Source organism: Melopsittacus undulatus, chromosome Z (genome assembly GCF_012275295.1).
Source record: "Melopsittacus undulatus isolate bMelUnd1 chromosome Z, bMelUnd1.mat.Z, whole genome shotgun sequence".
Lineage (NCBI taxonomy): Eukaryota > Metazoa > Chordata > Aves > Psittaciformes > Psittaculidae > Melopsittacus > Melopsittacus undulatus.
In genome coordinates, this window is record NC_047557.1 from 99345792 (window position 1) to 99373774 (window position 27983).

At 38.1% G+C, this 27983-nt stretch overlaps 1 protein-coding gene across 1 annotated transcript in view; it reads left to right on the forward strand.

Annotated features, from left to right (window-relative positions):
- The window catches only part of USP10 (ubiquitin specific peptidase 10), a 54516-nt gene that overhangs the window by 14982 nt on the left and 11551 nt on the right, over positions 1–27983 (forward strand). The window contains exons 2-10 of the mRNA XM_031051796.2: positions 4741–4809; positions 7896–7941; positions 12586–13611; positions 18654–18745; positions 20201–20310; positions 20775–20830; positions 22174–22277; positions 23078–23177; positions 25666–25846. Of these exons, the coding sequence (XP_030907656.2) occupies positions 4741–4809; positions 7896–7941; positions 12586–13611; positions 18654–18745; positions 20201–20310; positions 20775–20830; positions 22174–22277; positions 23078–23177; positions 25666–25846 (1784 nt within the window). The remainder of the gene's footprint in view (positions 1–4740; positions 4810–7895; positions 7942–12585; positions 13612–18653; positions 18746–20200; positions 20311–20774; positions 20831–22173; positions 22278–23077; positions 23178–25665; positions 25847–27983) is intronic.

Sequence of the window (27983 nt, forward strand, 5' to 3'; positions counted from 1 at the left end):
AGGACCTTCAAATGGTTTGTGAACACTTCCAGAGACAGTGACTCCACCACTGCCCTGGGCAACCTGTTCAAGTGCCTGACCACCCTCTCTATGAAGAAATTTCTCCTAACATCGAGTCTAAACCTTCCCTGGAGCAGTTTGAGGCCGTTACCTCTTATCCTATCAACATGTTACTTGGTAGAAGAGATTGACCCCATCTCACTACAGCCTCCCTTCAGGCAGCTGTAGAGAATGATAAGGTCCTCCTTGAGCCTTCTGTTCTCCAGACTAACCCTCATCCCCAGCCTGGTCCTTCAGCTGTCCCCCATCACACTTGTGTTCCAGGCCCTGCACCAGCTTTGTTGCTGCTCAATAAAGGTACAGCCTCACCAGTGCCTTGTTACAGGGGATGATCACTGCCCTGGCCCTGCTGGCTATGCTATTTCTGATACAGGTCAGGATGCTGCTGACATTCTTGCCTGCCTGGGCACAAGCTGTCTCATGTTCAGCTCTGTCAGTCAGCACCCCCAGGTCCTTTTCCATGAGCAGCTTTCCAGCAACTCTTCCCCAAGCCTGAAGCATTGCATGGGGTTGTTGTGGCCCAAGGCAGCACACAGCACTTTGCCTATGCCTTCCCCTAGAGGAGACTATTATTTTCTGTCTGTTTTTCTTACACAGCTGCAAATGAAAGATGGTTGAAATTTGTATGATACTGTTTTGGCATTGCTCTTGATCTGTGGCAGAAATAAAGCTCCCCAGAGTGAGGTATCTTAAAGGATCCTTGAATACACTTAATGCAAGGTTAATGGTTCCTCTGCAGAGTAAAAAAATCTCAAAAGCAGAGGGAGAAATGCAGTGTGAAGTATGTGCTCCCAAAAAAAGTGTAAGAGGATTCCTTCCCAGGAGCCTGAAGAGGAAGCTATGTAGGTTGCTGAGATAGTTTGGAAAGGAGAGATCAGCTTTGACTCTGAATTAAGCCTCTTAAGGATTATGTATCTTTAAAAATAAGTCTGGGGGTAATGTTATAATTGGAAATGTTCAAAACTTTCCCCCAGTATTCTTTTGTAGTTTTCCTTTCAAATCCAGTGTTGGTGTGAGGCTGGACTCTTCCAAACACTATTCTTGCTCTACCTTGTGAGTTACCATGTACACCACTGACTACCATTTAGCATGCTTTTTGAGCAGATGCTTTTTTATCTGAGGTTATAAAAAAATTAATTTTTGAAACAAGTAATTGAATGCTAAACAGCATTTTTGCTTGGAGAAAGCTTGAGTCTTTTTTTTTTCCTTAAAATGAAATTTGTGTAGAGCTCAGAGTGATTAAGCTTCAGTTTTTCACTGTTAACTTTTCTTTAATATTTGGGATTTGTTTGTTTTACGTACTTCATTTAGTGTATTGTTAATGATAACAGGCATGGATTTTGCTAACTGGGCCAGTTGAGCTGTTTGCTTCTATGCATTGATTGTGCTCCTCCTTGGCTCAGGTAACTGCACAGTTGTGGTTACTGTAAAGTGAAAGGCTGATGCTGCACTGACAGGTCGGGAATGGTCGGTGTGACAAGCAGCTTAGCTCTGAGCACATCACAAGCTCTCGCCTGCTTTGGGGCTGGCCACAAGCAGTCTGTATCCAAAACCCACTTTTTCCTCAGAGTTGCATGCTGAAATCTCACTCTGTTACCCATGATCAGGACCTTGAAGTACTGTGACCTACACCCGACTTCAGAGATTGATACAGTGTAAGGCAGATAAGAGTTTGGCATTTAAAGGAATTAGTTTGATCTAGTCTAAATAGGTATATTTGTTTCTTACACATATGCACGCCTGAAAACAGTGAAATTGGAACTGGAATAGTCTGAAATGGCTTTGGTAAAGTTCTGACATGTGCTAGTTCATCTCTGCTGTATGTTTTCAATGTGATTTAGGAAGTGTGGGATAAATTAATGCTGACTTGTATAAGAGTTGTGTAAATAATTTAAGTAAACTGTTTGATTGTTCAAGTATTAGATTTTTGTCAGTTGGAAAATATCAGATAAAGGATGGTACCATTAGGCTTTTGAAATCATCTGGGATGATTTAGAGTGTACAAGCTAGGATCCCAAAAGCTCACACTGATAATGATATTTTTTGCTAGAGTGTATTGTTTTTATAAAATCCTAGCACTCTTTTGCTTAAAAATGCTTCCTGTATTTCAGTTACAGGTAAAACTTTTAAATTTGAACCAGTGGTTCAAAGAAAGTACTACACTGATGGCTTTCTGAAGCTGTTTCATAGCTAACACAGGTGTTTTCTTGCATAGATAACTCGTACAGTGCCAGTCACAGATTCAGTGGGACATAGTGTGGATGGGGACAGGCAGGAGCTATGGCTGTATTTCAAGCTGCTTAATATGCAATGCCGTTTCCCCTTCAGGGGGATATCTCTGTTCTTTTTTACCTCAGCACATAGTTGTGCCTTAAAAAGGGTAAAAAAATCTGTTGTGCTTGCAGTAATTTATTTATTGGGAGATGAGTCTGTCTTGAGAGGCAGAGGACAGGAAGGCCAGTTAAGTTGGGAGAGGCCATCAGTTTTGTGACCTGATAAGTGTATCTTGAAACAGTATTTTCTCAGTTTATTATGTAGGGGACTTTAAACTGATTTACTTTGTGTTTGTAGGTATAAAGCATTGTTAAATAAAGCCTCATCAAATTCTGGTTTCGTCGGGCCCAAATAGATGAGATCTTTTCGTGATACAGTCTGACTAGAATTGGGTTTTGGGTTAGATGCTGGTAAATTTTTCAAGTCTTGTTTTAAATTTGGAAGAAACAGTTACATAGACACAACATTTTCTTATGTGAATACATCATTATATGGTAAAACAGTTCCATTATGATCCTATCAATGATCACTTTGTTTAACTTCAGTCTTATGTTCATTAATTAGAAAAGAAGCACTTTGTTTTCCTCAGAAAGAAGTACCAGGCCTGTGATACCTCTGTTAAAAACATTGATAAATGAAAAGACTGTATTATTATATAGAGGAATTAGAGCTGAATTTATGTGATTTTTGGTAGTCTGCAGTTGAGATTATAATTTTGTTATGGTGCGTGACTGCATCAAAAATACCTCCTATAAACATAATTCAGTTATGATTCACCAAGTGTTTTTCTTAGGCATGTTTTTGGAATATCATAAATTCCAGCTCTTAAGTTACTGAATAAAAATGACTTGGTTATATTGAGAGCATAAGCCAAGTTTTAAGTCCTGTGCCAGGAGCTGTAGAGCCATTCAGTCAGGTACACTTTAGGGATCCTGTTCTCTTTGGTTGTAGCACTTTGGTAGTTTCAACCTGCTTCAGATGTTTGTATCACAGATGTTCCAGTTTATTTTGACTTTTGGAATTGTTTATTGACTAAACCAGGTAAAATTTGTTTAAAACCACTGAAGATTAAACTCTTTTTGCACAAAAAAAGTGATATATGTATAAATTTTAGTGTAAGAAAACTTAATTTTATAATTGCTGTGGAATTTAGCTTTAACTTAAGCTGTGAAGTTTGTAAATGCAGATGGCTGTGAATCATGCAAACAGCAAGTACATGAGTTTCACTGGAATAAACCACCTAAAGTGTGAAAACAGCCAAGCTAAGGATTTACCATGAGCAAGACTTAACACTGCTGAAAGCTTTTCTGCTGGAAGGGTGGAGGATAGTAAAGAATTGTCTGAAATGATTGTCAGAGTATGCTGAAGGAGAGTGGTAAATTGTAATATACTGGACCAAATTGACCTGGTTTTATCCTTTTCTGTAATTCTTGTGACTAGTGACTCTTAATGTGGTATCTTTCCACATGCTAAGAATGTGTTATTACTAGTATTTTCCAGTCTTCTTTGTCTGTTCAATTTATTCAGCTCCTAGTTTCAACTTTTCTGTCCCAGTAGCCCTCTGCTGTCCTCGCTATTCAGGTGCTATTCAGTGAATTACAACTGGGTTGGAAGTTTTAGAAGTGTGCAGGTGCTATGAAATGCCAACACATGAGGCCTTATTTGGGATGTTGTGTTTTTTGTAAACTAAATATAAACTCTCATTTTGGTGGTGATTTGGGTTTTTTATTTGGTTGGTTGTGGGGTTTTTTTTGTGGTCTTGTTAAGTACCTGTTTCTTTTTTTCATAGAAGTATAGATGCAAAGTATCTAGAAGGGTGCAGGAAAATAACGTTGGGAAAAGACATTTACTCTTAGGTTTGTTATGCAACATAAGGCACAGGGATAACAGAATAGTAAGAGTAGCTCTACCAAAACTGGTGTTTAGATCTTGTGTATTTCTTTTTTTACACCTAGGCAGTTTCAGTTATGTGCTTGTGCCATTAGGTGAGTGGTACCATTAATCTTGGGTAACTTAATAGTTTAGCAGAACTCAGGAAAATTAAGCCTTGTTTTTTCTTTTGTGAAGAATAAATATGTGTTGTTTTGGAAGGTATGCCAGTATATGCCTGGGGCTTACATGGACTATATATATTGGTGTAAGACTGGTCACAGGATGAACTGCAGTTAGCTGTGCTTAGCTCTAGTGGGAATTTGGAGGAAAAATTATTGTATGCAGTTTTAGAGCCTGAAGGACTTTGCTAAAGACTTGGGAAAGATGGGAGCTGGGATGCAAACAGATGAGTTTCTGGCTCCCAGCACACAGGTCTTTTGGAATGCTAGTACCGTAATAGAATTAATAATGAATTTATTAGTTGTATTGCATGTAAAGCCTTTTGTAACAAAGATCCTTCTCTTTTATTTTTAGTACATTTTTGGGGAGTTCAGCCCTGATGAATTTAATCAGTTCTTTGTGACTCCACGATGCTCTGTTGAGGTAAGATCTACTTTAACCTTCTGTTCTAAATTACACATTAAAGCTCCATCTCTTTGTGTGTATTTGAAATCGAACACTACAATTACTTCTTTATCATTCTTTTATCTTGTTAATTAACAAACTGAAGATACTGAACAGGAGTATGTTTTCTGTGTATGTAGATGTTAAATCATTTTTCTCAGAAATAAAAAATTAATTAATCCACCTTCTGCTTGTCAGTTTGCTGAGCTGGAATAGCTGACACTCTAATGATAGGATGTGGAAAGTGAGTTGTACTGGTACCTCAGCTTTGAGTTGCATACTGAGAGGACTTTTTCAATAGTGTTCTTGTTGTGGGTAAGGTGGGCTTCTAAATCTTGTGAACCTTTGGAAGCACAGAGATTCTTGCTGTTTTTTAAAAGGTGCAGCACTGCTGATCATCAAAGCTATGCTTACAAGGAAGGCTGTGCATGGGGTCTGAGAAATGGATAAATGATTAACTAATTACAGTGATAGTGAGAACCACAGAGTGGAAACACTTGTCTATGTGTGTTTGAGTTCATAACATACTACAGACAGTATTGTAGAACTTTATTTGTAGTTCTTGGTAGAGGATGACAAAACCATTTTCCTTCATAGGGAAGAATATTATGCCATTGTCCTAATCTCCAGACTTGGAAAACAGTTTTTTTCCTAGATTGAGTTCTGTGGTTTTGCTCTGAACATTTTAGTCATGCTTCTGTCCTCCCCCCTCAATGTAAAGGAAATTAATACTTCCAACTGCACAAGGGGGGGAAATCCTTTTGTTACATTTTACAAATCTGGCAACCATTGTCAATGTGACTTAGTTTCCTGTAACTTAATTTCCAAGTATAATTAGTGTAGTACACTGCTGAACAGTAAAGGTGAATGAAGGGAATGGAGTGGGAAAGTTCAGGAAGAAAAATACAGCTTCTGCCTGGCTTTAGGGAAGGTAGGGGTAGCTTTGTATCTTCTCTGGTAGGTGGGAAGTAATGCTGAATACATCTTCAGGTAATAAATGGTTCTTTTGTCTATATTGCTATTTTCCCACTTTTAAATACAGTAGCAGCAGTGTGACATTTGCATCCTATTTAGTGTCACCTTAAGTGTCCTACATCAGCTATGCTAACACTTACATTGTGGAAGATGAAAATGTCATACTTTGACTTGTGTAAAGCTGTTCTCATAAAGCATGTTGAGAAAACAATTCTACAGCATTACAACCAGTCTTACTTCATTTTTCAGCTGTCTCAAGTGTACCCCTTACTGGTTAGCTATCAAAATAAAAAACTGTGCTGAAAGATGTTCCTTAAGTTTGTCCTTGATCTGGTTCAGTTCAAAGTTTTAATTATCTAGATGATGAAATAAAAATTATGCTTACTAGTTTTGCACTGTGCAGATTTTTCAGAGAAAAGTGGTCTGAAAAAAATAGGGTGAAATTCAAGAAGGGCAAGACTGAGATTATAATGCTGCAGTGGCATTTGACATACATTCTGTTGGGTACAGTGCCAGTTCTTGGGGTCCAAGCATCTGTTGATGCTGGTGTCCCTCTGAAATCCCTTACCTTTATAGTCTGGAGGCTGGACTGAGGCAAGGGACTACTTAAAGCTAAAGGCTGTCTAGAATGTCTCTTCATACGTGGCATTCTTAATACATGTTCTATCAGATAACCTGCTGCCTGACTTGACTCGACCCAATTGTACAAAACAGGTCAACTCAGAAATCTCTGCTTCACAAAGGTGCTGCTGATTAACCAGATACATGGGGGACCAATAGGTGCACTACTTTTTTTTCCTTTTTTTTCCCTTCTTTAAATGTGGTATTTTTCTTAAGCCTTTGGAATTGGAAGAAAACCAAGAATTGCAAATCTTACCATAGAAAGCCTTCAGTCAGCAGTTTGAGTAACGTTTTTAGCTCTGACTATAACATTATATTGAATGTGTTCAATATTAATGCAGATAATAGGTTCTTAACAGCTTGGAGCCTGTTTCTGACCCACTGATTCTCATTTTTGACCTGGAAAGTTCATGTATTAAGACGTATTATGGCTCATAAAATGGTTTTACAGTATGTGTTCTTTTTATGCACTTTTTAATAATGGAATTTCAGTAATACTTTTCTTGGCATTTGCAATACACTGCTGTCTGCAGTGCTTTGAGAAGACAGTATGTAAGTATCTGTAGCTTTAGAGAACTGAAGACTTCAGTGGAGAAGCCTTTGATATTTATTACACCATAGCAATGACTATTTAGAATAGCATCATAAAACTTCACTATACTCAGTGTTTTCCCTCCCAGTGTAGAAACAGTAGTAGTAGATGTAGTTCAGATGTAGAACAGATGTAGTTCATCTGTTACCCAGGGAGCTGCTGCACTGCAGTGTAGCAATGGCTCCCAGTTCATGCAGGCACAGGAGAAGGCTTTCAGCTGCTGGAGAGTTTGAGGGCAGGTAAGGGGGGATTAGAAATTGCCCACCCGTGGTTACACAATAGGAAGGGTTCTATAGACCACTGGGACTATAAAATGATGCCAGTGTTTTATACTAGAAATATTTACAATCCAGATAGAAGCTGTATGCTGTGGTTGTGTTATGTTTAGGCTGATGATAAAAAATTTTGTTCAATGTGGTTAAAAATCACCTCAGCTGAATCATTTCAAGGGCAATACTATAACTAAACCAAGCTGAGAGTTGAAAGATTTAGGTGCACTTATTGTCTGTGCAAAACTTCATCCTTTCACAGATCATTTGTTCAACCTTAGTTTCTGTCTAAAAAGAGGGTATGTTCCTCATTTTGAAATCATGGTGAGTTACTGTTGGTAAAGGAAGATTGTGGTGCTGCGAGATAAATTATTTGAGAAGTTGATGAGCCTATGGTGTGTAACCACGATAATCTTTATCTTTTAGTAATTGTGGTAATCTGCAAGGACACTTGAAGCTACAGTGTGGGATTTGATAAATATAGAAGCATGAGTTGAAGACATACTCTCAGAAAATGAGACCTTACCAATGATGTTATTAAAGGATTCAGATGCTTCGAAGAAACTGGTATCAAATGTTAAGTTGCTTTGTCTTTCTTTTTTGTACAGCTCCCCCCATACAATGAAACAGTTTCGTGTGGTATTAAGTCTGTGGGTAAGTTTCATGATGGTAAGAAATCAATATCCCTTTTTTAAAAATTTATTTATTTTTATTTAAACTTCAACTTTCTGACACTTCCGTTAGATTTACTACAGCTTCTCTTTAATATTCAGAACTCATTCAGCAGGTATATGTGCATATATTTGGCAGGAGGGTTTTTTAAATACCTTTATGGAATGAGATCTGAGGTAGTTGAGTGAACTTCAGCTAGGTAGGGTGGACGTGCTTACTTCTTGATTGTGCTCCCACAACAATCTTAGTGTCTTGCTGAAATACTGTGGGATGTAGCTGTAAAAATGCAGGGGGCTGAAGCTTGCTAGAGAGCTTGTAGTGAAGGAACAAGTAACTAGTGTGGTGTTTAGTGTGTTTGCTGGCAGTTACAACCTGAAGACGGCTCTGGAAGCAGTGTTCAGTGTGCCCTTTGATTCTTGTTTTTGTCTGGCTCAGACATTTTTCTGGAAAATGCTTTCTCCCTCCCCCCATTTTTGGTGAAGGTATAACTCTTGATGTAAAAATGCATTACAGAGTTCCTGTTTTAAAGCTGTATCAGATATACATCGACTGTTGTCCTGACCCATACCCCTTACAACCTGCACATACTTCATAGCTGTATAAAGTTGACAGTTAAGTAGGAGTTGCCATGGGATCATCACTCCACATAGTTTAAACCAAACATTGACAGTATTTTAAGCAGCAGGTAAATTGGTGTTTGTTCTTTTTTTCCCTGAACCAGGGTAGAGTGAGGAAGCTGAGACTTGCCCAGAGGTAAATGAGTGATACAAATGACATCCAGATCTCCTTCAGAATAATGCAAGTGTCTGACTGGACATTTCTGAAAAGTACTTAAGAGGACTCCAATGCACATAGCAGTGTTTAAGAGCATCAGATGCTTAGTGACTTTGGCCTTGCATTTAAAGGTAAATAAGATAGCCAGTCATAAAGAAGGACATCAGGTTCCATTTGAAAGCAAATACACGTTTCTGAAAATTGAGGAGCTTTATTTAGTACAAAACCAGGTTTAGGACCCTGAGTAGTTTTAATTAGGAGTTTGAAAACTTCATTAAAAGGACCATATGGTATGAATCATCTGTTGTTCTGTTCTTTAAGACTGAGATTTTAATGTTCACTAGCCATACAGAAAGCTGGTTTGTACAAATGTTTTTCATATCATTCCTAGACCCTGAGAGAACCCCCTCCCAACCCTGAGATTAGGTAATGATGGCAAATTAGGTTTTGCCTGAAAAATGCCTTTAACAAGCTTGCACTGTATGGTGCATGAATATTGTTACTGTGATGGCTACATACAAAGCTGCAGAAACTAAAATGGAATGCTATGCTTCTGCAGAATATTTGTAATTACAATAAGATGATATACACTGACCGTGTCACTCCGCATATAACTTTTTTCTGTACTTATCTTCAGTATTAAACTTCATTATGGAATTAGAAGATCTTCTAATACTTACTAGGGATAATCACATCACAGCTGAAGCTCTAATATGCAGAACTCTGGTCAGACTAATTAGTATATGTATTCACAGCTTTTGCTATAATACACTGACTTTGTCCTTGGAGCATCTGTTGATACTTGTTTCAATATGTGTGTCATGTTGCTTGTGACAGATACATCTGTTCCAGTCCATTCAGGAACAGCACTGTGAACTAGATTGAAACAAAGATGCCCAGAAGCAAAATTGGAAGTCAGAACAAATAGAAAAAATTACCTGTCATTTTCTTTAAACAAACCTGACACAATCTTATGACACACGAGCTTCTGCCAGTCTTTCCATAGACTAACTGTACAGTAGGTATTGGTATTTGTTATTCTAATCCTGCTGTAAGGTGTAAAGTTCAATTCCTAATTTGTAAGTTAAATACTAGAATATCAGTTTTGCTCTTGGCAAGATTTTAGCCTACAGTGTTCATGTTTTACTTTCAGCTAAATTACAAGTGTGCCATAATTGAGACATAATTTTGTTTTCTGCTCCTCACTGGTCCTGAGTTGGCTTTTGTGATTGTTTGGTGTACAGAACACTGTAAAATTCACTAAAACCAGGAAAAAATATTTGATTGAATTTATTTTTTTTGCTATCGTAGCTTTCAGTACCACAGGCACTCAAAACTTGCTGGAGAGGAATACAGAAGTGAACTTTTGGTTGTCATAGACTTGAGTCACCCATGAAAGCAAACCACATTTGTTGTTTCAAAGCAATTATAATTATATATATATTAATTTTTTTTAACCAGGATTTTGGAAAATAAGCACAAATCTCAGATTATTTTGCACTGGTAGGGTTTTAAAATGTGCCCAGTAATTAATTCTTATCATGGCTGGAGGAATATTACATATTGCCAGTTGTCACTTGTTCTTTGTACTGTTGTAACGAAGAGTAGAGAACTAGCTCTTGGTCCATGCTTGAACTAACAACTTGCTCCATAAGTAGATGAACTAATGAGGGATAGTTTTGTTGTATACTTGGGTTCTGTATCCCTCAAAACTTCATGTCCTGCATTTGCAAGCAGATGATGCTGTGGCTGGTTTTCAGCTGTGTGCATTCTGACAGGACAGGCAGTGTTACAATGCAGATAGCCCATTTGGTGCTGCTGCTGACCAATTAGGTGAGGCCTGAGATTGCACAGTCCTTACCTCTTAGGTGGATATTAGGTAGCAGCTTCCTGCCTCTCTGCCTTTAAGCTGTTGATTTTTATCAAAGGAAACTTAAGCCCTCTTTTCTGGTTGGCGATAGCTAGTCAGTGATTGGAGAAGTACTTGCTGAATGGTGGATTGACAGGCATGGTGTTATATGATGGCATGATATGGTGTCATATGATGATTTATGACAAGTGTAGTGTAGAGGTGAAGCAGATTTGAAATTTGGACTCTTGTTAATATGATTTGGAGAAATCAGATGGGTATGGAGAGGTTTTCTTCATCTTTTTGTTTGTTTCCTTCAGTCTGACTGGCAGCAGCATTGAAATTGATACATGAAATGTGTTTACTTCTCAGGTTCATAGATCAAAGCAGAAAAGCAATTTGCATCTGTATTCTATATCTTTGTTCATTAATTCATAATATGTTGGTTTTGCATGGGTAAGTCAGACCTCAGCACACATGGAACGTTTGTTAAATATGTACCTTGTAGTTGGTTTGTTCTGACTTTTTTTTCCCCTCTTCCAATTTATTTTTTAAAGCTGTAATTTTCATCAGACTTTTCTAGAAAGTATTTAGAGAGATTCAGAATGGTTACATTGACTGTTACCTAGCAAAACAATCTCCACTAGCCCCTGTGGTCCCATAGGATTGTTTCTTTAGGTGTATGAGTAGCTTTCTTTCCCCCTAAGAACTGTTGCTTGCTTTTTGTTGCTTAAAAAAATAATAGATATAAAAAAGGAAACAAAATCAAAACCACTCCTTTTTGGAAGTATGAATTTGCTGACGTGTCTTATGTAATGCAAGTTGCACAAAATCCTTAAAGTTTAGTGGTGTATCTATTTGTACTCCTTTGGAAATAGTATCTTGTGTTGTTTGGTTCTCTAGGAACAGTCTTAAAAATCTGAAATGTGTTTTATAGCTCCCCCATTTGAGGAAACAGAAAATACTAAAAATAATGTCTCTCAGACAGTAAACATACGTATCCTAGAAAGACCTACAAAACTTTTAAGTACTAAAACATGAGTTTACTTTTAACATTCTGAGATTCTGTTTCACCAATTTCATCTCTTAATTGGATAGTTAAGAAAACAGCTGTAACTGAAGTATTCAGTGTTGCCAGTTCCCACACATGCATTATGAAACTAAGTTCCATGAGATTGCAGTACTTGGTGACTGACAATATTTTGTGGTACTGCAGCCTGCCAGGAGAATATTTCTTACCTTTCCTGTAAAGAGCGTGTCAAAGTTCCAACATAGCTAAATAAAAAAACCCGACAGAAATCGAAACCAAATGTGTTCATAAATTTTTCAGTACTGCTTGTATGTACAAGTTGAATGCTGACATCATGATGTTGAAGCCTGTTACATATTTTGTCATAAAATTGTCATATATGTCATATTTCATATAGTAATAAATTGTGATTAAAATTAAGTTAGTGACGAGCCTAGAGTTTCAAAAGATGTTATTGCTTTGTTTCCATACAGTTAATGAAAACTTGTTATGATAACTCTTTATACACTAGGAAAACTAAACATCACCCCTCACACACAACACCAAACTACACATGTGGAAATTATTTTTAAAAGCTAAACAGGTAAAGACTGGCCTTAGAAGAAGTGGGAAGTTATATTATTGCACCCTATTTTATATGCAATTATCTGGTAATTAAGTTAATATAGACCTTTGCTAAAGTCATTTGGCTTTAGGAGTTTTTCTTAATAGGTGAATTTAATAGGTATTAGTTATTTGGAGGAGCAGTGCAGTGGTTTGGGGAATTACATACCCTGTTTAAGAAAATCTGAATCATACTCTGTTGATGCTTTGAAATAGTCTTCAGGATTGAGATGATGAATAAAAATTACGTTAATTGGAGGGAATGTAGTTTGTTTTCTGAGATGCAGGAAAATATGGGGTTGTTATCTTGATCTTGTAACTTTTTGATTAGACGTCATTCACTAACTCAGGTTTCCTTTCTCTTGTCCAGGGGAAGAGTACCAGAGAATTGAATTTGGTGTTAATGAAGTGATTGAGACACAGTCATCTGTACTAAGTAACACAGACTACAGTATTTCAAGTACTTTGAATCCTCAGGCTCCAGAGTTCATTCTCAGTTGTGCACCTGCTCAGAACCTCCCTGATGATACTCTCAGTGAAACAAACTACACCTCCATTGACTGCCAGTTCACTGATCCAAGCCTTGCTTTGGACAGCGGTTCTAACGCTGAAAATGATGGCTTGTCTGGAGGCCTTGGACAAAGGGAGCGTAAAAAGAAGAAGAAAAGACCCCCTGGATACTACAGCTACCTGGAAGATGTCAGTGATGGCATCGTTCCTGCAGAAGCTCTTGTAAATGGCCATGCAAATTCCTCGGGACTAAACAATATAAACGCAGAGGATACGGAACTGACAGGAGACATACCTTCCCTGGCCACACCAAGGACTTGCAATAGCCCGGACAACTCTGTGGACTTCATTAATGAAACTGTCTCTGATGATTCTGTTTCTAGCGCACTAGACAATAACAGGACTGCAGGGCAGCCTGAGGTATGCCGTGTTACTAATTCTGAACAGTTTTGCATCCCCTCAGAGACTGGCAGAGATAGCCCTTTAAGGACAGCTGTTGTACAGTCTTATGCTGGTACTGATACTACTGAAAGTCTTGGTGTTACTAATGGACAAACACTTGAATCCTCTGGTGAGGACACAGCTGCCAATGGGGTAGAATTGCACACTGTGGAAAGCTCTGACTCAGACCAAACTAAGCCTGAGGAAGCTTCACCTACTACTGAGGCAACAGTCCCGGTTGCAGGATCAGTCCATGTTAATCAGCCTGCAAAATCATGGGCTAGTCTTTTTCACAATTCCAAGCCCTCTGCTTCCACATCTGTGGTCTATGTTGAGACTAAGTATACCCCTCCTGCCACATCTACTCTGGTCCCTGAAAAACAGGTTGAAGTCAAAGAGGGACCTGTTCCAGTTTCAGAGGATCCTGTAGCCATAAAGATTGCAGGTATAGTTAATACACGAGTGGATGTTACACTGGAAGGGTATTAACTCCCCTTGTAAACAGGAGTGTGTGATATCAATAGAGAAGATTCCTCAGTTAATGTTCTTAGTAAGATGTCTGTCAAACACTGCATGAAAGATGTAACTTCAAGCTGGTTTTGTGTTCCCAAGTAAACATCCCAATGAGACATTACCATGTTGTCATCCTGGATGCCATAAAGTTATTGCTAGAGTGTCGAACTGTGTGAATAATTGATCTGTGATTTTAAATAGACTGGTGTGTAATATGGAGAATACATTAGAAAAGTTTGTTCTGAAAATTGTTTGTTGTATTATCCGGTATTTACAATCTTGTAATGCATTTCATTACAAGAAGGAAAGAGTATTAATGTATTTTTATGCCAGAGTAAGTGAAATTCCTAGGTACTTACCTGTAGCTTAAATGTAACATAGGAAATTCTAATTCAGGAAATAATTATTTTTATTTATTAACACACTGTTGAGAGGTTTGTCAGTCAAATTTTGAAGAATTAACCACTGTAAACAGTAGCATTTTATTAAGAAACAATGCTAGATATTGTCCAACAAAAATCATAAGGAACTGTCCAGAGGGTACATGAGGAAAGGCAGTGCATGATACAAAGGCTTTGACCATTGGTCCTGTTGTATGTGGCTCTAATGAGAAATGCTGGAATGTGCATGAGATCATATTTTACCCATTCAGTCAGAAAACATGAGGAAAAATGTACAGGTGTTTGCATTTTGCATTTCTTAACTGACAAATGGAACAAAAACATACAAGTACAATGGCCTTTCATGTGTGACAGCTTCAAGTTTTCTATTCTAACCAGAGGCTGACATGGATATTTCTGTACAGAATACCCAGAAGTATATGCCTGCCTCTTTTCCTCTCCTTACTCAGTAGTGGTTTCATTACTTACAATTGTCTGTTGAGGGGGAAGCTGTCAGAATAATTTCTGTGTATTGGTAAAAAATACAGTGTACTATTAAAAAGAATATGTATAATCAGGTGATTATGGTTTGCATAAAACCATACATGTGGAGTATATTGCACTCTTAAAATATTAAGCCATCATTTGGTAAAGTATTTTAACTTAAAACTATTTTGTGACAACTGTAAAGCTAGAATTTCTTGCCATAGAAGAAAAAGTTGTGGTTTTTTTTTTAATGTTACCCAAATTACTTTACCTTTAAGTTAACTTTCTAGAATTCTACTGGTTTTGTACTATTTTTTGCCACCAGGTGGGAGCAGAGCTTTTTGTTTCATCTTTAGTGTATTAAAATAGTGCTGTAATTTTTAGACAGTTTTGTTCTGCACCCTCATTGTTAGCTAGTTGGTTTTGCAGAGGAATAATCTGAGCATAGATCCTTTCCAGTGAAAAAGAATAAATCTTCTCATTGCTGCTGATTTAGATGGGAGTTATATTTTGGTAATTCAGATGCTACTAATCTTGGTCTAAAACGCTCACTTTGGGATCTGAATGTCATGTAATAGGTGCTTTGCTCTGTGGAAAAAGGTGACTTTCGTCATGGTCTGTTCTTTTTTTAACATTCTCTGTTCTGTTTGGACAGTAGGTACATCATACACCCACACTTGCAAATGTGTGTTTGCAATGTGACTTTCAATTTATGATTTCCAGGCAGATAATTTGCTCTGGTTTGTACATATTTCATTTATCATGTAGATATTAAATCTCCCTAGGTTAATACCATTGTATAGGGATCTATGGCAATCCTGTATGTGTTTCATAGGCAGCTGCTGATACAGGAGTTGCCTATTTAGAAAGGGACAACTATATGAATTATACACCTTAGCTTAATTTAGATACTAGGACAAACATAATTGTTTCTGAGGGGTCATAAATGGTCTTTATTTGTAAAACAAGTAAGACTTGGGCTTCACTTGCCACATTTCATAGTTACTGCCCTCTGTCTTATTCGTAACCTGATGATGGTTAATAATGCCTTATATAATGTTCTAAGTAAGCTAAGGAAATAGGTGGTTGGAAAACTAGCTGTTTTAACTGTTTTTAGTAACCTCAAGAAAATATTTAACAGAAAAAGCTAAAAAGATATTCTGAATCATGTATTCTTGCAGTGTTTTTGTTGTGGATGATGGAATTAACAGTGCATGTAAAACTTGTTTGCAGCAGGCAGAATTTCAGATAAAGAACACAAACAATTAAGATCTGACTAAATTTGGCATGATGTTAAATTAGAAAAAGGGGAAGCCAATAAATGCAAATATGGAAGGATACGCCAGAACAGAAATCAAATGGAAGTGTAAAGTGAGAGGAATAGTTGGTGATAGTATTAGAGAATAAAAAGATGTGGAATTCAATTTAGGGAATTGATAAATGTGCTTAGTAAAGCTGAAGAAAGCAAAGGTGTTTTTCTGGTGTGTGTAATACCAATTTACACGGAGAATGTGAAAGATAACAAATTCAGTTGTTGCTGTCACGGGCTCTATGGAAATGCCATCTTTGGGCGTGATGCAAAAGTGCATCAATGAAAACAGAATTAAGATCTGAAAATCACAATCTATAAGCAAACACAGGAAATTTGGATTTACTTTGTGTCAGATAAGATTGCTGGAGTGATTGTGGATGTATCTTCAAATATGTAGCAAATTCATAAAGTAGGTGGCAATTCACTGCTCTCCCAGGACTGCAGTGAACACCACAAGAATTAATTAGTTTAATTTGTAACAAAGGTGTTTGAATGTTACACAGTAGAAAATGTTTTCTTATTTATAAATCTAGGTAAGCACTAGAGCAAGTAGTTGTGGAATAGAGGCATGCAAGGTTTGGGGTTTTTTATAAGCGACTTTGGTAGTCTGTTGTATCATCAAATGGTATTCTTGCAGAAACTGATTTTGGGGTGGGTTATCCAGCAGTGCTGTCCTGGCATTGACCAGATTGGAAGAGAGATCTTAGCAATGCAGATAGCATTTGCCAAATAATGGTCTCAAGCTAAGTGTTAAACTGCCAAGTTGTAACACGTATCTCTTCAGCTTGGTAACCATATCTGCATGGTTTCTCTTTATTACAGTTTGGACTTGCATTGATAAGGGAATTACCTTTTTGTCTGTTTTTGACAGATATTTGTATTAACACCACCCTGTGAATGAGCCTTACCAAAATATTTTATGTTTATGAACAGAAATTTCTAAACATGGTAATACTGCTCCAGATGTGCTTTTGAATGGAGGCTGCAGTCAATATGCACAAAAAGGAATGTGAATTCATTCTAACAAGTGATCTGTGCTTTCTAATTTAAGGTTTTGAAATTTTTAAGGACGTTTTCTCATGGTTCTTAGTGTATATTTATTATAATAACTTCTGTGAAAATTCTTTTAGATACTGTGTAAATGTTAGATATTAAAATGTGGTATTGAACGCAGTTGCTGTACACAAAACAGATCTTTATGAAACAAAACTCACTGTAATTGTTCTAAACGTTGCTTACCAAGCACGTTTATGACCACAAGAGGATGCTAAAGGTCCTAGTAATATTTTAATACAAAAATGGGGGAAAATACAGTTCCTATAAAAAGTTATTAAGAGACATCAATATAAAATACAAATAATGTTTTCATTATTCTCGATTTTCAACTGTGCTTAGTTATATTAACAAAAAGATGGTGAGTGTGTGCATCATGTTTCAAACTGCTGCTTTAACAATATGCTCTGAGATACTTGAGCAGTAATTGGCAACATCTATTTCAATACTCGCAAAAGAATTTTAATCTACATCAGCACTAGGTGCTAACATCTTGCTGTCATCATTTTGCTAACATCATTTGCTAACACGTTGCTGTCATCGTTTTCCTAACATCTTGCTTTCATCATCTTGCTAATATCATTTTGCTGTCTGCCCTTTCAGGTGGCAGGTTCTTTATGTGATAAAAGACTACTTTAAATACTTTCTATTTTTTTAAATGGTTTTATTTATTTAGAACTGGTGGTGTCAGCAGGAAATAAGATCTTACAGGTAGAGTTTGGAAGTAGAAGGACACGGATTTTGTTTGTAATTCTGCTTCTTCCTCTGCTTAGTTAGGGCTCAGTGTGTCTGCTTTTCCATCTATGTCATGTTATCTTGTCTGTTTAGGTAGTCCTTCTAGTGAACAACTCAAACTCAAGTTTGTGCAACATCATATCAGGGCTTTAGAGGCCCTCATGTTTATTGCAAGAGTAATCCCTTTGTTAGACAATTGCCATGTTTATTTGCACTTTTAATTCTGTCCTGTATGCCTCTTGTCCTTAGTTTGCAAATTGAAAATATACCAGATCCAATATATTCCTTAAACAGTTTTTATTTAGATACCTAAATAACAGGTCAGACTTCCTGAAAAACTCCTCCTGTTGCTGTCTGTTTCATAACTGAAGCAGATGTATTCATGTGCAGTGGTTTCTAAGTTTTAAACTTGGGCCATTCCTGAAGTTTTTGAAAGCAGGAAAGCAGTAGGCATTGTATAATGTGAGCCTGTTATCTTGGAGGTTTTAGAAGTCTTAAACTGGTGAATAAAACATGCTATTTTGAAGATCACATTAACATCTGACTGGCCTGTTTGCACTAAGATACTTTTTGTGTAAGACAGTGTATGTTGAAGCTTGTAAGTGGAGACTGGAAGTCAGCTTCATCTCTTCAAAGCAAAGCACCTTGGGGAATACTTAATAGAAGTGGTGGCAAGGGATTACAGCTAATGTGATTTTATATCTATATAAATAGAAGTATCTGATTTTAGGAAAACAGAAACAAACCAGTCTTCTCAGTTTTGAAATTATGATATTTACTTTTTATATCAGCACCCTCCTGACCTAAATTCCTGTCTGTCTTCAGCTGAAGAAATATGCCTGATTTGAAATATGAGCAGTGTTTAAATGGAGCAAAAATTACTTGCTGAATTTTCTGGGAGTCTTGTTGATTTATTTGAATTATTTTGTAATGCAGCAACAGATATTTGTTCTGATGGCTAGCATGTGCATTTTGTTGAGGCTCAACTCGCTGTTTCTCATTCTGTAGAAGTACTGGAAAATATAAGACTAATACATAAACCAGTGTCTTTGCAACCACGAGGACTGATCAACAAAGGAAATTGGTGCTACATCAATGCTGTATCCTTACCTTGGGAAAAACTAATACACTTAAGTTAAAGCCTTTATATTTGTCAGAATTTTTCTGGATTATTCTGGTAAGTATTTTACAAAATGTCTGTCTTTCCATATCCTACACCTGTGGTTAAAGTGTTTAAGGGTTGTGTCTAGAAATCCAGGGGTATTTTGTGCTTGAGGTCCCCCTGCAGTTGTTTGCACAATCCTATTTGCAATTTATTCCCTCTGTCAAAATATTTCAGAACTTTCTCTCAAATTAAAACCTTCTTGTATTTTCTACTAATTTCATGTGTCTTTATGCATAAACTTAAGTGTTTATTTCTCTTTTGTACTTAAAGTAACTATTCTTACTCTTAGGGTTGTGTGTTTTTTTGGCAGTTTGGTAAGTGGATCGCTGGTTTTTCTGTTGAGGAGGCTGTTGCAATCATATTTCTGTAAATGCAGTGTTTAATGGTGTTACAGCAGGATGGAAGATAAGTTCACTCTTACTAAAATTGTATTCCCCCAAAAAATAACTTGCATAGAAAAAATCTGTCTTCTTCAGAGCTGTATTATGATATTTCAGTAATATTTTTTATTAGCATATCTATATCTCCTATGTTAGCAGTGGCTCACTCCAAGTGACAGTCAGGACTTCTCATACTGCTTAGAGAAAAACATTAAGATCAGTTTCAAGACTAATTATTGCAGAACGTAATTACCTAATTGAGAGCAGTGATGTAACCAGTTCTGCACTCATGTATTGGCTCCGTTTTTTAAGTCTTAAAATGTTATGTGGAAATTTGTAACTCACTGTTTGGATGCTGTAGTGATCAAGTTAATGTGTGTCTGTGGCTGTTGAGATCGCTGCTGCCTTTTTTGTAGCCTTCTTAACCCTCAGGTCTTCTAACTACATTTCCTCTGTTCACTGTTCTCACCAAATAGCATGGCTTTTTATGTTTTTAGAGTACTTCCTCCCAACATACACTGCAGTTTTCAAGGTCACTCCAAACTCTGTAGTGCAGAATGTCTTGCATCACAACAGGTACTTGTGCTGTTGTGTGGTTATGGGGGAGAATCTTTAACTTCTGAATCTTGTCAGCTGGCTGCTGCCATTCTTGTCAGAAAACATGTTAGAGGTTATCACTTGCCAGTTTTCAATTTGTTTATATTGTTAAGTCTTTCCTACGAAAGTTCTTTTCCTCTCCTGTTCCTAATGTTTCCTTCACCTTAAATTAAAATCTTGACATTATTGTCAGTGAAATCACAGCATGTTCCAAATTCGTGGGTTTTTTTAGTATAACTTCTGTATATTGATGGTTAATGTTGTGATGAAAGTGCGTCCATCTGTTCCAGTTTAGTTACTGGATCTACTTAATAGGGGCTAGCTTTGCTTTGCATATAGTTTTAAATGTAATTGAATATTTAGTTAATATACAGATTACATTCTTTGAATCTTTCCTTAATGTCACTGCATAGACCCTGCAAGCCTTGGTTGCTTGCCCTCCAATGTATCATTTAATGAAGTCCATTCCAATGTATTCAAAATCACAACGGCCGTGTACCTCAACACCAATGATAGACAGTTTGTAAGTAGCTTGTTAAAACCAAAATGTTTCTGTGATCAGATTAAGCTCATTCAGCAATATGTTACTGAATGATTGTTTACTGCAAATTTTTAAAGGTGATATGTATCCAGAAGTCTTTTTTTTTGTGTTTGTGTTTTTTTGGTAATAGATGGCTTTTATGATGAGCTTGGTATTTTACAAATGCTTGAGTAGTCAAGGAAGATCCTTTCTGTTGCCTGAGGAAAATCAGTTTCAAATGGTGTTTAACATGCAAAAATGAATTATCAGAGCTGCAAGAACTAATTGAACAAGTTGATTTCATCAGCAATATGGGGTTGATTTTTTGTGTCTGAACTTTACTCAGGCTTTATAATGATATTCTTCGATCTTATTTTATTTTTTGACAGTGATCTATTTTTATTATTTGTCCTTCTAAAGTCTTAACTTGCTGCTCATATCTAGTTGTTCCTTCCATTCTGTTTCAGTGTTCGTTTAATGAATGAGTTCACTAATATGCCTGTACCTCCTAAAGCAAAACAAGGTGAGTGGGAATAGGGGAGAAAAGTCTTAAAATCGTGATTGGAAGGCTTTGGGGGTAAGGATCTGCATCATGTGCTGTACTTACGACCTTTAAAAAACTGGTGATTGATCCCCTTCTTGGCTCTTTGGACTTTTGGAGTTTCTTGATATCTTGAGAAATTTGTGGTTGGTTTTCTGCCAGTGTTAACAGTTTTTCTTACTGGTAATTCATGTTAAGAACTCATAGGTTTTGCACCTTATATTATTTTTCTTCTGTTTGGTAGATCAAATGTACAAGTGCAATTAAGAATAATTTTTGTTGAAGGTTAACTTGTTAAGATGTCCTAAGAACATGCACTTTCTAACAAAATAATTTGATACTTAACTGGATTTTACATTGCTTCCTTCCTTACATATTTCCGGTTGTTCGGCCTATCAACTTGCTCAATTCTGTCATTATTTCTTAAATACTAAAGACTTGCATTCATTCGGAATAGGGCCATAATAGGTCTCTTTAGCAGTTAGAGATTGCCTGCAGACATGTTATCATGGCTTTTAATTCCTCTCCATCCTATGCATTTTTCACTGTTAAAACCATAGAAGAGTACCTTTATCATGTAGTTTTCTTTTCTAATCTCTAAACCAAATCTCTTGTATTGCAAACTTACAGAAGTAAAAACCAGTTTCAGGAGTGTTTATGTAACATTATAAGAAAATATTACAAGGAGTTGGTGGTTTCAACGATTTCCAAACAGTTCAGACATTTCTGTGGTTTGCTGCTTAGATTTTGTTTCTGTAAAACAAATCTTAGTGTCTTATGCAACTTATTATACTTCTAGGTCATTTTATTGTCTTGTATAGTTTTCAAATCAAGTTTCTGAGGCCTTGTATTATCATTAAGTTGAACATGCAGTCAGACTGCTTTTTTGTCTGGGGTTTTTTTTCCCCTTTTTCTGCAGTGAAGAAAAATGATCTATTAGAATTACAAATATATAAAAGATTCAAGGAAATTTTCTTTGAATACAAAAGTACAAAAATATAAATAGAACTAGGATTGTTCTCTTATGATGGCTGTGGATGTTCTTGTTAATCTTCAGAGTGTTGACTGTAAAAAGGTAATACTGTAGGCCATCTGTAAGTACATAGGGTGACGTAAGATGTATTTTAATTAAGAAAAAGTGTACATGAAAGAGGGTGATATCCTATGAATTATGAGCTTGAATCACTAAAATTGTAATAAAACTGTTAGTAAAAATAATTTTGGATTCCAGAAATCTAGTGAAGTGTGAAGAGAACATGGAGGTAGAATGTAGAAAACCTTGTCTACGTCTCGTTATTTATATGTACTTCTCTTTCACCTTGCAGCTTTAGGTGATAAAATTGTGAGAGATATCCGACCAGGAGCTGCCTTTGAACCTACATATATTTATAGACTGTTGACGGTTATAAAGTCAAGTCTGTCAGAAAAGGTGAGCCACCGAAATCCTTGGCTTTTGTAATTACATGGCAAGACAGTCACTGTTGTTAAAGTAGTGTAAAGCTATATATCGGGTTCTGTGCATAAATACCAAGAAAATCAACTAGCTGATAGTTCATAATGAAGTTAGACTATCTTGAAACTTGAATTATAGGAAGATGTTAATTAGAAATTTGTCATGATATGACAGATTTATCATGATATTCTGACATTGATATATCAGAATAATGGAAAAACAACTTGGAACATCTGTTTATAAAGAAGATGTCTATGGATTTATAGTTAAGAAATGGACAGTTGTTCATTTCTGCTTGGATTCAGGTTGGAAGGGTTGTGAAGGTATGTAGAGACCTCAGGATATTATTTCAGGTTTAGTTTCAGTTTAAAGAAGAAATAAGTCCAGACCATCTTTTGATTTGGCTGTGGTTTGGCAGCAACTTTAAATATTACTTTGAAAAGAAATAGCAAAAAAATCCCTAATTCACATACTAAAATTTAATTTGTATTGAGAAGAATGTAGAAGTGATTGTTTCCAGGTCAGGCTTATGTGTGTATTTACTTCTTGGGGGAGTTTACCAGTTAATATGTATTGGTTCTTTTTGACTATTTCTGTCTAAAAATGAGGGGTGGTTATAGCAAAAATTAAACCTTACTCGAGTTTACAGCTTCAACTGAGTAGTTGGTTAATTGGCTAAATTAATAGGAGAAAGCTGTATGTTCAGTGTCATTTACCTGCTGTTGAAAACATTAAAATGTCATATAATAATTGGAAAATCAAATAATATTATTCAGGGCAGGCAAGAGGATGCTGAAGAATACTTGGGATTTATCCTCAATGGACTACATGAAGAAATGCTGGCCCTAAAGAAACTTCTCTCTCCACATAATGGAAGTTAGTGAATTTTTTTAGTTTTCCTTTTATTGAGTGATTATGTGATAGAGCAATGTTTCGTGTAGATGTTCAGATAAGGGTAAAATGCCATGTTTTAGTGAACTTGGACATTAACAAGTAATCTTCTCTTGAAACCTGCCCAAAGGGTAAAATGAGTCCATTCTGTCCAATTTACAAGTGATACCAAGTGTTACTGGGTACTTGGAAAAGCATGATCATTCTGTAAATGTTCTGAATGACAGTAATAATAAGCCATTTACTTTGTGGTCCTAAATGACACATTTCTGTATTACATATTTTTACTGAGCTCAACTAAGCAACTCAAGTTGACTGATCATGTCTGAAACATGGATATGTTTGTCTGCCATTCCTAATACCTGCAATGACCAATTTGGTGACCTTCTATGATGGGGCTACAAAAGTGATGGACAGGGGTGGAGCAGTTGATGTCATCTACCTGGACATGTGCAAAGCGTTCAACACTGTCCCACATGACATCCTTGTCTCTAAATTGGAGTGTCATCAATTTGATAGGTGGACCACTCAGTGGATAAAGAACTGGCTGCATGGTTGCACTCAAAAGAGTTGTGGTCAACAGTTCAATGTCCAGCTGGAGACCAGTAACGAGTGGTGTCCCTCAGGGATCGGTGTTGGGACCGGTCTTGTTCAACATCTTTGTCAGTGACATGGACAATGGGATTGAGTGTGCCCTCAGCAAGTTTGCCAATGACACCAAGCTGTGTGGTTCGGTTGATACGCTAGAGGGAAGGAATGCCATCCAGAGGGACCTTGACACACTTGTGAGGTGGGCTGATGCCAACCTCATGAAGTTTAACCATGCCAAGTGCAAGGTCCTACACCTGGGTTGGAGCAATCCCAGGCACAGCTACAGGTTGGGCAAAAAGGAAATTCGTGGTAGTCCTGTGGAGAAGAACTTGGGGGTGTTGGTCAATGAGAAAATGAACATGAGCCAGCAGTGTGCGCTCACAGCCCAGAAAGCAACCGTATCTTGGGCTGCATCAAAAGGAGTGTGACCAGCAGGTCAAAGGAGGTGATCCTGCCCCTCTACTCTGCTCTTGTGAGACCTCACTTGGAGTATTGTGTTCAGTTCTGGTGTCCTCAACATAAAAAGGACATGGTACTGTTAGAACAAGTCCAGAGGAGGGCCACGAGGATGATCAGGGGACTGGAGCACCTCTTGTATGAAGACAGGTTGAGAAAGTTGGGGCTGTTGAGCCTGGAGAAGAGAAGGCTGAGTGGAGACCTCATAGCAGCCTTCCAGTATCTGAAAGGGGCCTACAGGGATGCTGGGGAGGGACTATTCATTAGGGACTGTAGTGATAGGACAAGGGGTAACGGCTTGAAACTTAAACAGCAGAGGTTTAGACTGGATATAAGGAAGAAATTCTTTACAGTTAGGGTGGTGAGGTACTCGAATGGGTTGCCCAGGGAGGTAGTGAATGCTCCATCCCTGGCAGTGTTCAAGACCAGGTTGGATGAAGCCTTGTGTGGCATGGTTTAGTGTGAGGTGTCCCTGCCCAGGGCGGGGGGGTTGGAACTAGATGATCTTGAGGTCCTTTCCAGTCCTAACTGTTCTATGATTCTATGATTCTGTGTCAGTTATTTACTGGGGTTTTGGCTTTCTCCATGGTAGTTAAAAATTATATTGGTGTGTTTTTTTCCACTGATCTTTAAAACCACTGTTAAGATCTTTTTTTTGAAGTGGAAACTTCTAGACTAATAGCTAATTTATATCTAATGTAAACCAGAGCACATGAAATTGCTTTAAAATTTTTATTGACAAAATTGGAGAAATTTTCTGTAAAGAAGTATTAGAAATTCTATGCGGACTAAAATGTCACTTTATTTTTTAGTGGCTTTACGTCTGGGTCTGCTATTAAAAATGAAACAAAGCACTGTTAGTCTTAGCCAGATGTTAGCCCAGTATAGAATTAAGATCACTAGTTATCCAATTTCTCTTTAGTAGGGTAAATTTTTTATGATATATAATGATCATTCCATATTTTGTTCTGTAGCTGTATGCAGTTTATAGTCTCCTGATTGGCACTTGCAAAGAAAATATTTGCTAAGCTTTGGGTTCTCTGTAAAATATCTGTGCAGAAAAGGAGTTGTGTTTAATAATGGCATAATTACGTTTCCAGAATAACACTTGACTTTCTAATTTTCTACCCGATGAATGTACTACTAAAAATATATCACACTTTGTTAGAAAACTACATCTGTTTACATACAGTCGTAAATGAGCTGCATTCTGTTAATGCATGGATGTGTCCAGCTGAGAGTGGACCTGGAATATACTTGTTCTCATTTACTTTCTTAAATCCATGATCAGTGAAAACATTCTATCCTCTGAAAGTGACTTGTATTGGGTTTTATTTTATCTTTCAAATCCTTTATCTGTATGCATGTTTTATTTGTACAAAAATAAATGTGGTTGGGTTTTTTTTTCTTCCTTCTTCATTTTAAGAACTCTCAGTTTCCAATGGCCCTGAGGCTCAGACTGTTCATGAGGAAGAAGAGCAAGATGAACAAGGGGAAGGCAGTGAGGATGAATGGGAGCAAGTGGGACCTCGCAACAAATCATCAGTTACTCGACAGGCTGACTTTGTTCAGACTCCAATTACTGATATTTTTGGTGGTCATATAAGGTATAGTACTTTTTGTAAAAGTTGTTCAGATCACAGGCTGCTCTGCCTTTTACAGATAACATTTTCCTCTTCATTACTTTCTGTATTTTTCACCAGTGCATAGTTGGGTGGAAGAAACTGTAATGCAGTTTGTTCAGGCCAGGAGAGATGAACATTCTACCATGAAGCCTTTGGTATACGAGAGAGAGTTCAGAATATGGACCAGAATGATCAAAGGATTGATCAGTGATCAGATGATTCTGTGACTTACTGTCAAGTCTGAATCTCTTAAAGTGTCTTAAAATAGACTGTTTAGACAACAAAAGCCCTGAATTGCATATAGAGAACGAGTTTGAAATACATATGCTCTCTGTATTAATTTATTAAGAATCCCGAAGAACTTCAGAGCCACATAATTTTTCTGACCTCTGAGGAGTCCTGACTAATTTTGCAAAAAAAGGATGCAAGAGCATAGTGAGATTTGGTAAGAGTTAAATCTAGTCAGTGAAAATGAAATGAAGAAATTGTAAACTGTTGGTGATTTAGACAGTTGCACTTCCCAGAGGCAGGAAAGTTATGTGCAATAGTTAATGCTAAAGGCCAAAGAAATTTGGAAAAATGTAAATTACTACAAGATGTTTGTCGTGGTTTAAACCAAGTCCCCCAACTCCCGGAGAGTTAGGAAGGAGAATCCAAGGAATGTAGCCCCCACGGATTGAGATAAGAACGGTTTAATAGCTAAGGCATAACACAATAATAATGATACAGGCAATAACAAGCGAGAAGAATACAACACCTCACCAGCCACCGACCCATAACTCACTCCACCCTGCCTGGCCGAGCACCGCGTGCTGCTTCCTCCATTTTCCTCCAGCTCCACCAACTCCAGGTCTCTCTCCCAGTTGCACCCTGGGCATCACGTGCTATGGTATGGAATACCTCATTGGCTAGCCTGAGTCAAGTGTCCTGTTTCTCCTTCCTCCTGGCCTCCCGTCCTCTCCTCCACCTGGCTGCAGCACATGCTCAGAAAAAGCCTTGAACAAAAACACCCTCAAAACATGCTCACTATCAAGCAACTGTTCCCAGCCCAGAAGTCAAAACACAGCACTGCACCAGCTACAAGAAGGAGAAAAAATGACTGCCACGGCTGAACCCGTGACATTATCCACCCCTTATTCCATACCATTCACGTCATGCCCAGATCCCACATTTCCAATACACCGTCACTCTGAAGTCCACCCCTCGATCATGAGACATTTCTATGTTGCATCTCTGGACAGATGGCCTGAAATATCTGGGCTCACCAGGCTCAAAACCATTCATCGTCCCCTTCAGCAGTTCTACAGCTTGCTGGTGGGGACTCCATACAGCTGCCTTCCACTTCCAATGCTTCCAAAGCACCGGAGGGACCCAGTGGATCAGATACTTGGCCATACTGTCCCACATGCCCTGCCACTCATGACTGTCCAGCCTTGGGGACAGTCTCCTGGTGCTCCTATGTACTTGTCTAACCTTAGATAAGACCCAAACCTGACTCTGCTTAACTTTTGGGACTGGGGCTGATGTAGCTGCCCTGCTTGCCAGTTCTCCCACCACCAGCTTCTCTTCTCTTGAGTCCGGATCTTCCTTCTCTGCCTTGCTGGGAAATGCTGCGTGGTCTCCTGTATCCTGCTGGGGCTCGGCAGATGACTTCTGGGGAATATTCTCGGCCGCTGCGGGGTTCGGAACAGCGGCGGGACTCGGTTCCTCTACTGCCTTGCTGGGAAGTGCTGCGTGGTCTCCTGCATCCTGCTGGGGCTCGGCGGGCGACTTCCGGGGGACACTGTCGGCCGTAGGAGGGTCAGGAACGGCCGCGGGACTCACCTCCCCCGCTGCCTGATCCTGCTGCTCAGCTACCGCCCTGCTCTGCTTGTCCACCGCCTGTTCCCGCTGCTCTGCCACAGCCGTTTGGCTCCCCGTGCCGCTCTCCCTGGCAGCCTCAGCTGCCGGCAGCTCCCGGGGCCGCTCCTTCCCGGCTTCACACAGCCTCACGCAGATGAAGGCGAGGACAAGGACAGCGAAGAGCAGGGGGACGGCGTAGTACAAGTCCACGGCCACGTCCATCCCCCCCTGCTGCTGGAGCCCCACCGTATTACAAGCCTCCGCCACAAAGTACAGT